Raw genomic sequence first — 12,194 nt, 5'->3', positions numbered from 1 at the left:
CTGAGTTCTTAATTTATGTACCACATAAGTCACCTCACATATGAAACATTCACCACCACTAATGGGAACTGTCTACTAGGAATTGAACCGCAGCCTGTTCATTAGTGTAGCTCACCTCTAGCCTTTGAAGCCTGGACTTAGAGTAGCTCATTAATGGCTATGTTAAAGAGGAGGCTAGCACCGGAGCTAAAATGGACCTGATGGTGATGGACTAGCAGGAGTACTGAGGGAGGGTGAGGGGAAATTGAATATGTGCCCCAGAAATCTGACCGCAATGCTGTGACTGTCGCATGAGACTGACCACTAACGCACACCTACTCCCACTTTAGCCTGATCCATGTGTGCTGCCTGTTCCCTGTCAATCACTGCACAGCTTTGCTTCATCACACTTACACGCATTCATATATTGTACCTACACTGACATTCAAAAGTTTGGAATCAGTGTTTTCAATAATATGAAATCACATTTAATTGCACTAATTGTATAAAATGATTCTGATGTGCTAGTCATGTTCACAGGTTTAAAATAATTAGTAGGAAGTTATGAAAGAAATGGAAAATCTAATAAATAAATGAATATCCAGAATGTCCTCTGTTTCAAGTGGTGATCAAAACCTGAGGCAGATATTAGACAAAAATTACATGAATTAACAATATATTATTTATCATTTAATAACTTATTTTTCTTCCCAATATGAAGTGAATAAAACAACTAAAGGTACATTTTGGTATCTATTTTATGATATTTACATCCACACTGCACAAATTATTACAGTATAAAAAATGACAAGGATTATTAAATGACAAGTGTTTTCAGACTTTCAGACTGTCAAAGGACAAATGTGTGGTGCTAAAGCAGTGACTAAATTCCTAAACCAAAATAAACACATACACCCAATCGGTTATTCTTGAGTAGTCAAATGTCTGTAAAGATATCTGACCAGTGCATACATAAAAAATCTGTTAATATGTCCAACACCTCCATAACCCTCTATCAGATGCATTATAAGAGCAATGTTAAAAAAAAACATTTCATTCATTTTTCTTGTGTACAATGGATTTGATCATTAAAATCAGAAGAAATGTTTAAATTGCAAAAATTGTCCTTTTCTTGCACACTAATAATTTAAAACTACAACCAACAATTAAAACAATAATCATACACACACTTTATCTAAGCCACTATTCTTCTGGGGGGTGCTGGAGCCTATCCCAGCAGAGAAGGAAAGGAAGGCAGGAAACACCCTGGACAGGTCTTAAAACAAAGAAAATTTCATTTTTTAAAACAAAACTGACACTAGTAAAACCATACTGCATGCTGACTGCTACGTGACATGACTGATTGCAATGGGCTAACTGACTGGACATTATTGCTAAATAAGCTAGATTTCCTAAATAAACAAAAACACAAAAACTTTTCCCTTCATTATTAACCCTTTCATTGTCATTCAACGTGCATCAAGACATTGTAAAGAGTGGAAAATGGGTTTGTTACCCTGAGGCAACTTTATGCAATAGAGGGTTAAAGTACCTGCTGTGATGACTGATATATCAAATTTCCTGCAGTCATGCACGTTTTTGTTGTTTTGTTGACATGACAACTGAAAATTGTATGTTTTTTTTTTTTTTAATTATATATGACGATTTGGGCCCCACTATTGCATATCTCACTCTCAACAGCACTCAGCATTGTTTGACATGGCTGGTGCTGAGTACATACTGTGACTAATTGGTAGACAGTATGAGCTTTCCATTCACTGCCTCATCACACACAAACACATACACACACTCTGTCAGCACCTTCCACTGATTACCATCTCGCTGCATCATACTGCCATCCTGTGTCCACTTGCTGTAACTGTCAATTGGAAAGAGCCCAGGGTCTGCTCATGCCTAAAGTATGTCTTAATGAAGACAAGTCCTTTCCATGTGTTGAAGTTTTAACTCCCCCTCTCTCCCTCTCTTCCCTTCCCTTCTCTCTCTTTTTTCTGTCTCTTATTTATGGCTGCTTGCATGTGTGTATGCTTTGAATGCTAAGCGGGGGGATACCATGGTCACATCATGTCACATTTCCCCTCAGTTTTCTTACTCACATAATCCTCCTGTGTGTCCATTAGCCCATCATGTCTTCCATCTGCACCATCTGCATCCTCCTGCCCCTCCACCGCCTGTACCCCAGCAGCCTGGGCTTTATGTGGATGTTGCAGGTAAAACTGGCCCCAGCCCTCCACCTTCATGAGCTTCAAAAGCTATGAAAACCATTTATGTACCACTCCTGCTGCTTTCAGCTTTCTAATGTTCATGTTCTTGCTTTGGGCCTGGGTGCAAGCAGTCTTGTCCTAGTGCTGGGCGATATGTCATATGTACTGGTATACTGGTATTGGTGTACAGGTATAACGTCATTACCTGAATTTAATTTGTTTGAACATTCATCAAAGCAACATAAATATCAAGATTATTTTCTAAAGATCTGTACGGTTAACTGGTTAAATTTATAATGCTGCATAAGGATAGCTACAACATAATTTTAGGAGCAGCCCAGAACCAACCAAGCTATGTCAAGTTTCTAAGATATCCTTTTAACATAGAGCACCTGTACTCTGAAAGCTTGGGCTCATTAACTTTATTAATGCAGAGTCAAATGTTTTTTGATACCGTGATACTGTGATGTATTCAGAAAAATATTGAGATATTGAATTTTATTAATACCACCCAGCACTATCTTCTCCAAAAGTGTCTATTTTACGGTGTGCCTCTTTTTCATTTAGCTTATTTGTTTATGTTTTGTATGGCTGTGAAAGGAATTAAGCTTTCATTATGTTTTTTTGGATTGGTTTGGATCCTGTCCTTCACACTCCACCGTCCCTCCCCCTGCAGGACGTGTCCAGAGGGTCCCCGAGCTTCTGGCTGTGTTTGACCGGCGTCAAGCTCTCTCCGGTGGGCAGCGCTACGGTCCAGCACTGAACCATGGCGGCCAAATGTCATGGGTGTCCTGGCCCGCGACATCTTTTGAGGCCAGACTTCTCCGCCCCTGGGACAGTCTATCAGCACTGGACTGGCCAACCACAGGCACGCGACAGGCCAAGTCCTCCAGGACTGAAGCTCCTCCCCAGGCGCATTTACACCATCCCTGCAATCTCCTCCCAGGCCCTAGGGCGTCTACTACTCCCTCAGCTCCTTGCTACACTAAACCCTTGGAGAATTAGCAGCAGTCCTGGAGGAATGTATCCCTGATCACATAAGCCACAGCTACTGCTCCATTATTGCTTTGCAGGTCAAAATGATGGGCTCCTATCACCTCTATTACTCCTGTGTCTTCCTTGCTGCTGTCTTTTTAATTTTTTTTTTTTTTTGTGGGCTACTCTGCCCTCTTTCTCTAGTCATATATAATGAATCTGGGACAGCCTCTTCCTTTGGTTCCTCTCCCTCTGCTTCTGTCCTGCACAGCAGTGTGTTAAAATGCTTTTCCCTCCTGGCCAGTGCAAGCTGCTCTGCTCCCACAGCATGGCGAAGGAAGGAAAAGAGCCTAACTCTTTCATCTGTCAGTGCGGTGTCAGATAGCCTGATAGAGTGTGCGTGTATCATTAGCAGGGGTCAGGCTAACAGCATGCTGTGGTACAGGAAAGGCTCTGAAACTCAGAAACCTCCCACAGCGGGTCATCCCACCCCGAGCACTTAACTTAATTAAACACGCTGTGTGGAGCTGCAGAGCCAGCGAGAGCCAGTGGCATTCTGGCTAACTTTTAATATTGGTAAGTTCCATTTAGCTTCATCATAGCAGACATGATTAACATGAGTGGGTGAGTGTGCGGATGTGTGTGTGTGTGTGTGCGCATTTTGGATCGGGGGGCATGGCCTCATCATTCTCCAATGAAAAAATACAAAAACAAGCCATTACTCTGGTCTCTGCCCTACAAAAGCAAACCCTATATAGCCCATTCAGTCCTTTTCAGATGATTCTTTTCTTTTCTTCCTCTCTGTTGTTTTAAAAAGAATCTTCTATTTTGTAGGGTGATGGGTAAGTAGTGTATAGCTTGTACTGATTTATCAACTACGTACTTACTTAATAGACCCTGTAAAAAGAGCAAAATGGAAAGGAGCTGTACTTTTTTGTATATCTTCATCTCTCAGCTCTGGTGCTCTGTCAGAGCAGACATGTGCGTGTGCAGCCCTGGCGTGGAGCGTGGATGGGACTAACTTAACCTTTTCTTTCTCTTGTATGGGCATTCCCTGTAGCACATACCTGTTTTATGTCTAGTGTTACAGGCAAAGACTGCTTTACTCGTTGTGACTGAATATACACTAATAAATGAATTTATTGTGAAAGTACGAAATACTTAAGAAATATCCAGAGGAATGGAGAAACTCTATGTTATGACGTTATGGAATGTTAATAAATTTTAGTGGTTCTAATTATCTGCATTAAGACGAGTATAGTACACTTCAGAAGTGTAAAGCTGGAGTCAACTGCTATTTTAATTCTATTGACAGTTCTCCCATTTGTACAGGGAGATATGCCAAGTTAAGCTTTCTTTTTATTTCTTTTGTAACCTGCAGTGACACTGATAACGTAGCTATGTGGCTGAGATACGATTTTGAAGATAACAGAAAGTAGTCGGTACTTCTGGCCTATGGAAGGGATACAGTCATTCCATATAGTTTTACATGTCTTTGGAACCTTCCTTTAGAAATCAGCATTTGAAATGAAAGGTCACCTTGTAAGCCAAACTAGTTAAGCAGGGTTTGGCCAAAAAGCTACTGAATGAAATTGAAATATCTTTACGAACAATTAATGAGCATTTTGCACATGAAGGACTAGTTTATGCTCTAAGCATATGGTCATACATACAAATAATTATTGACATATTGTAACTGAGATTGATCACATAGTACTTTGATTATCTAACACATTCTTAATCTTATTGAGATATGCATTATTTTTGCATTGAAAAAGAAACGATCTGTAGTTGATTCCTTTTATCCACCTAATTCACTTTATTTAACTTTTGTCTCGACCAAAGATTGGCACTAACACAAAGATAGCCCATGTTACTATTTTTTTAATCTGTCTTATCATCTAAAGGATGTTTCAGAATGTAGCAGTGGTGGCGCACGAGTATGCTATGCAACAAAACGCACTCTCCTGAACCAGCAAAGAGTCATACTGGGAAAACCCACGTTTTTTTGTTTGTTTGTTTTTTTACATGTACCTAATTTTCCTTTTGACTGAGGAAGAAAGTAATTCCTTGCTAAATTGTCAAATATGTACATATTAATGTCTGTACAAATAACAGCCTTTGAATGCTAGCTGTAGCCAGAGAGAGATGGATTTCTCGAAGATGAAACTGCATTTCAGTGGTTTTCCTGTTTGGGACTCATTTGTAAATGCTTGGGGCCGAGGAACTTGTATTTTTGCAATAAAGTTATTACCAATGCACTCCAGCAGGGGCGCTGCACAACCGCCTAAGTGCTCTATGTGTGTGCTGTTTTCATTACTAGTGTTATTGCCATTTTTATCAGCACATCTTCCTTAAGATAGCGTGTGAATGCACAGTGATGTTGTAGTAATAGTAATTCCAGTTTTCAGAAGATTTAATTTTAGATGTGATTATGTGTTGCTGTAATATATTACAATATGTGAAAAACTGCATATGCACCATTAAAAAAAGGGGTTTATGTTTTCTTTAATAACAACAATGGTTATACAGCACTGAGAGAAAGTCAGAGATCACCCTTCATTTATTTAATTTTCAGTCAAATTATTCACTTTGATTTTATTATAGCTTCCATTCTTTCATGTGACTTTGCTGCTTTTCAAGCAAATCTGCAGGGATAGTTTTCCTGACCTTTACAGTTCACTCTTAGTAGTTGGTTGCATTTTTTTCTTCTCAAGTAATCCCAAACACATTCAGTGATGTTGAGGTCTGGACTCTGGAGGGACCAGTCCCTTGTTCTGAGAACACCAATCACTTCTTTGTTTAGACTCATACATACATAAAACCTCACTCCACATCTCAGATGTCCATTTTGGATGTTCTAGTGAAAATGTTCTTTTTTGTCTTTTTCCTTTCCTCATTAACAGCACTTGACAGCTACATGTTCTTTTATACCCATAGTGTTTTGTTTTTAGGGTGGAATGATGAACAGAAACAGCCATATTTTGTTTTTTCAGATCTGAAGCTAGAATACGGCTCTATTTTCTAAAAGATGAAAGCTTTAAGTATTTTTTTTATCTGATGGTGACAGTTTTGGTGGTCTGCAGGTTTTGCATGGTTGTTTGGAATCCAATTTTCTCTTTATATAATTATAATTTTTAAACTCCAGTATGAGAAACTCTTATTTTTCAATTATTTTACTTTGCCTTTCTTCCCTATGCAAGTGGATTATTTATTTAAATATCCTAAAAATTAATAACTTATTCTTATTGGTTGTGTAAACTGGAAACTAAATGAATGAATGGTGGTCTCTGGCTTTTGCACAGTACTGTATATAGATTAACTACAATTCAAAGAAGTATTGCTTCATTGGTTCTTTAAATAACCTTTAAACATACATGGTATATAAACTCTTTTGCTAAGAGCGAAGGGTTGGAAATATTCCACAGTGTCACTAGTACTATTCTTATACCGAGCCCCTGGTCATGACTGATGCCAGCTGAAGTGGAAGAGCTCCACTTTGTGGTTATCTCTCCTCATTGCAACATCTTCACATCTGTAGTAATGGTACCCTGGTGGCAATATTCTCCATAAATCCATCTGTTCTCTGACAGCACACCTGTGGCAATGTACTATATTGTCTACATGCTCTGTATTAATATTTCTTTTCTTTTTTAATCACAAATATGTCTGTTCACTGTGCATAATGGAGTTCAGTTTGTGATACATTCTTTTTAATTTCACAATCTAGAAGGTGTGGTTTGGTAGGATCATGTATGATGTTAGAGAATAATACCTTCATCATACTGATTGCATTAACGTGGGTAAAATGATCTAAAGTCTGCCTTGCAAATAAAGCCAAGGGAAGCCTATTTTATTTGGGACCGTCAGTGGAATTACACTGTACATAGGCATCTGTAGACCTACAGCAAAGCAAACACAGAGTGCAGCCTTTAAGTAACTGAACAGTGTTGTAAATCTCTACTGATGGTTAAAGTGGAGAATTTCAACTTTAATTTGAAACTATTTAGATCTAAATTGGGTGAAAGAGTAAATGTCCCACTTAGACCTCTTTAGGTTTAGGGCTGATTCTAAATGGGACATTTACTCTTTCATCTTATATCTACAGACAGTATTGGCCATCAGTTACGCATTATGAACCTATAAAAAGCTGAATAAATCAGAGACATTGGCAAAACATGAAGTGTGTTTTAATACATTTAACTGACTTAAGCATTCCAGTATATAGAGGATTATTACAGTATCCCACTTATAAAAGAATATTACAGCATTCCTTATATAAGACCCTCAGATGAGACAACACCCACTCACACACTTTTCACAAAGATTCTGACATTCACTGTTTTCTTTTTTTGGGATTTGTTCTAAGAATAGAACCTACGTACATTCAAGAACACTAAGGAGCAAACAGTTCTGAGGTTTTAGAACACGTCATGAATCTTTCTTAGAACCTTTCTCAAGAACAAATTTAAGAAAAATGTAGAAAGATATTGGTGAATGAGGCCCCAATGACTTCTACATCTCAATGATTGCATCATGCAGATATTTAAAACAATTGAAATTCCTCTCAATTTTAAAGTAATACATTACTATGACAGTTAGGAAAAAGGCTGAATTAAGTTTGGAGTAATAAACACAAATTATGAGGGATAAATCTGCCCCAAACCCTGAACTGAGCCTCTCCAGTCAAAATGAAATGTGAGCTGTTAACAAGCTAGGGCTTTTATTTTGAAGCGACAACATAGTAACATGAAGCAACCTTTACATATTTGTCAGGTGTCAACCTCTTTCCAGTTTTTCCTTTTTTTAGCCTTTTTTGTAGCTCCTCATTGTCATTGTCAAAGTCAGCATGTAATTCAGTTGTTCGACCAGCCTAAGTCATTCATGAGTTCCACAGGTCTTGTTGAATCAGAGCTGCTAGGCAGAAACAGCATTTTGGCTTGTGATTCTGTATGTCTTTGAATGTTCTACTAAGTAAAAGAAAATTCTTCTCTTCCTTCAGTGATCACAGCACCTGGAAACAATAAACAGATAGAAAATCCCTGAGGTACAGCAAGAGGATGGTGAAGAGCTTTTTTTTTGGAAAGTTAAACAGGGAGAGTAGTGAAGGCAGTTTGAACTCTCAACACATAAAAGTGCTTAAAATATATATAAAAATAAAATTCTTTGTGTAAAATGTCTTTAACTGAAACATGAAGATGCAAGATGTTTGATAGAAGAGGGCTGTCATTGATTGATTGACCTGAAGCTCATTTAGCGTTCATTTCACTCACTGAAGGCAAAAAGAAACTGAAACATGCAGAAACTGAATTTGGCTGCATTACAGGCCGGGCACAGCATCGATCAGGGATGATACCGAGTCTGTACAAATCACAGAACTCAGACAGTAATCAACTGCAGTACTACAATGACACTTGTCTTTAAATTGTTATAAATATATAAAAGTTCATTTGTCCTTCCACTTATATGCTATAAATGACTGGACTGCACCCACAAGGGCTCTCAAACAGTTATAAATAACACTGAACTAAATCTGAACTTTTGGCTCCAATATTACTTAATTCATTATTGTAGGAATATTGTAATAGGCTGCTGGAATAGCTTTGTAAGTGCTGAACCCACCATTCATGTCTGAAAGTTTTCCTTTGGTTTATATGTTCTTGGAGCTTGTTTGAGCACAGCTTGATAAAACTGAATGGGTAAGAATGCTTTTTTGTATTATGAGACTGGAGAAGTGATGATTAACATCTCCAGTCCACAAACTCGCTTTTAAGGAAAATGCATAGTAAAAGAGTCTTATTTCACCTAGAAAACATGGTAAATTGAAGTAAAAGTACTGCTTTTTTATACTGCTGTAAAGTACTAGATACACATACTGTAAATACTACTCCTAATATTACTGCTACTAATAATAATGGTAAACAACACTACTTATGTTTAGAAATGGTAATGTCTGTAGATTATTATTTTACCAAGACCGAGCTTTGTTTCTAGTCTCTCTAGTTATCTACAGAGAACCACGGGTGACATATGTAAAAAAATGGCGCATGGCCACAACTTATTAAGGCATGGAAATGTAATCCTAATGCATGGCCACTTCTTAGTAAAGCATGGGAATGAGATAATTAAGTCATAGGAGCAGTAGTCATAGCCACAAGAGTCATGGCCATGACTTATTTATTTAATTCCCATGTCTTAGTAAATCATGACAACAACTTCACCATCGAAACGTCATTATCTTATTCCCATGCTTTACTAGCTTTACTTTACTCCTAAACTGGTGTCCATGACTTAATTATTTAATTCTGATGTATTACTAAGTTGTGGCCATGACTTGATCATTTAGTTCCCATATCTTACAAAGTTGTGACCATGACTTAGGCCAAATCCCATTTCACTCCTTGCCCCTACCATTTAACCCTACTCTTCCATTTTGCGTGTTCTCACCTGATTTTTGTTGAGATAGAAGAGTCTGGCAAAGTGTTAGGGCTATATGGCCCTCCAAACAGAGGTTTTTCAGAGGCACACTCCACAAGTGACCAAAGAAATCTACAAATGTGAGTATTTTTTCCATTAAAGAATTACAATAACCATTGCATTCTATTAATTTAATGTCATTTCATTGTATTATGATCCTTTTCTTCATAAGTAGCATGAACATCACTTGTTGTATGCTGATGTCTCCGTAGCTAGCTAGCTAAATTTCCAGTTCCACCTTAAATGGTGCAGCAGTTACATTGTGGTACCTCAGGCGTCACCACCATTTAAGGTAGAACAGGAAAATTCAAAGAAGAGGCTTGTGAATAGCTGACTTCAGTTTCAGATGACAAAAGAATCAGGGGTGGACAATAATAAATAGTCCCCCCCCACTTCCCCCCAAATGTGAAGCCATATGATGCCCTAAATTTAGCTAAAGAGCAGCAGCGAGCATGCTGAACTTTTCCCTCTTCTGCTTTTACTGCAGACTGGCAGGGACGCCGACAGAGCACCACTAATAGCCTGTTAATGAAGTAATGTTCTTTTTTATTTGCGGTTTGTCCCTTTTTTTAGGAGAAGATTTCAACCACCACCTGTTGTAACTCCCAAGGGGCAAGGTGACACATGAAAACAGGGGGTAGGGGTATCAATAAGAAATGGGATTGGGCCTTGCTTGTCTTGCTCCCACACTTTACTGAGTTGTCACTGGAACTTAGTTCCAATGGCTTACTCGGTCGTATCTGTGTCTTAATTATCTCATTCCACCCCTTAGTTGTGGCCAGGACTTAATGATCTCATTCCTATGCCTTACGTAGTCGTAGCCACACATTTTTAGGGATGGCACCAGCAGGGCTTTGTAGCCATTTAACAGACTGGCCCACCTGCTGATGTGTATAGTAGAAAACGTCTGAGAGAAAATCAATCTTAGTTTCACTTTTATTTGTATGGATTCTCCAGGAAACGGGTGCAGTTTCTGAACAGCTCAACAAAAGAGACAGTCTTTTCTTTCTTTAAAAGCAGGAAGTGAGTTTCAGGATAGTTTGCTTTTCAGACAGGTAACTGCTCAGTGCTGTTTCTTTTCATTGGCATTGACAAGAAAGTGGAAGCTTTTTTGAGTTCTTCACTGCAAAGCACTCAAGGACATTTAATTATGTAGTTATTTAATGATTTATTTAGAGACTGGCCTTTCATAAGTTGTTACATTTGAGAGGACTAGCCAGAAATTCTCCAAACAGAAGGTTTTTTCTTTTTCTTTTAAAGAATACAAGCTTGACATAATTGTGTCCAGGCCTCTGAGTAGTCTTCAGGCTTGGTTAATGGTTTGAGGAGGATCTTGGACAACCATATCGCTTTGTTGCATGGCTTTAAATGGGAGTTTGCCTGATAAAATGGAAAATATGGAAGCTTGCTATTGTGTTAAAGTCTACTGTAGTGTAAGCAGGGGCTAGAATGGAAACACATTATTGCATCTAATCAATGCTGCTACCATAAACAGTGAAGTAACAGCACATTTCACTCTTTTTCGCAATTCATATCCTAAGCTTCAAGTGGAAGCTGTGTGTGGGTGTTTCAGTGAAGAGATGCTGTTGCTCTTGGTGATTCAGCTTCACTCTTCCCTCCTCAACACTTTCCCCTCCTCCCTCATTCCTCTGCATGGTCTCTATCCCTGCATGTGCCACTGCCTCACGTGCGCCCAGCCGCAGACGAGCACGCTCGCTGGCTGAATGAAAAACGTCTTGAGCTGCTAAAAATACCCACGGCATGGGAGTAGGAGGGAAATAGAAACTGGGAGGCTATTTTTACCCTGCCTTTCACACACTCTGAATCGTGACTTCCTTCGTCCCACACGAGTCTTTGTGCTTTTCATTATTTATCTATTTGTTCACACCTCACTCCCAGCTTTATTTTGAGAAATGGTGCTGTGGGGAATAAGGGAGACATGCTAAATGTGGTGCAGGATAAAAGAGAGAACTTGTGGCTGCTGTGGAATTCCCTGCCCCCCCAACACACATACACCTCAGCCTCCTCTGTGATCTCCCCCTCATCACATGCAGCCTCTGTAGAAGAAAGTTTTCAGTGCTGACTCACTATAGGATGTCTTCTAGAACACGACATTAGGCAGATGAGTAAAACGTGAAACTTTATTTAGCCCATTCATTTAGCTTCTCAATCATTCTAAAGGCAGCACTGTTACAGCTCTAAGATCGGTAACCATACTTTCTGACATGCACTGCATGTAAGCATGAATATTTATGGGGAAAAGTACCATGTCTTTTAGTTATGTAGCTATCTTTAACATCACTGTAGTGCAAAATTACCTTATTTTTTAAATTTCTTTAAGTAAGTTTGTCTGTTTAAGTTTGTTTTCCTGAAAAGGCAGAGACACCTTTCAATCAAAATGACCATTAAGTATTAGTTAGTCTTGTTTCAACACCAGGACGCATGTGCTGAGGTAAGCGACGTTTATTATGGGCAAATCCAGGGTCGTGGTCGAGCCAGTCCAGGTTCCAATAATCAATACAGAGAGCAGGGTGGACAGAC

At 38.8% G+C, this 12,194-nt stretch overlaps 1 protein-coding gene across 8 annotated transcripts in view; it reads left to right on the top strand.

Moving 5' to 3' along the window:
- The window catches only part of usp54b (ubiquitin specific peptidase 54b), a 145,800-nt gene extending 140,333 nt beyond the window's left edge, over positions 1 to 5,467 (top strand). For 6 of the 8 annotated variants that reach the window (XM_037543931.1, XM_037543928.1, XM_037543927.1 and 3 more), the window contains 2 exons: positions 2,039 to 2,207; positions 2,878 to 5,467. In XM_037543931.1, coding sequence (XP_037399828.1) covers positions 2,039 to 2,207; positions 2,878 to 3,206 — 498 coding nt within the window. In that variant the 3' untranslated portion in view covers positions 3,207 to 5,467. The remainder of the gene's footprint in view (positions 1 to 2,038; positions 2,208 to 2,877) is intronic. The other 2 variants (XM_017702784.2, XM_017702811.2) reach the window with 2 other exon arrangements.
- Positions 5,468 to 12,194: the final 6,727 nt, after the last annotated feature.

This window comes from Pygocentrus nattereri, chromosome 13 (genome assembly GCF_015220715.1).
Source record: "Pygocentrus nattereri isolate fPygNat1 chromosome 13, fPygNat1.pri, whole genome shotgun sequence".
Taxonomy (NCBI): Eukaryota; Metazoa; Chordata; class Actinopteri; order Characiformes; family Serrasalmidae; genus Pygocentrus; species Pygocentrus nattereri.
The sequence above is the reverse complement of the archived record's forward strand: the minus strand, read 5'-3'. Positions and strand labels throughout refer to the sequence as shown.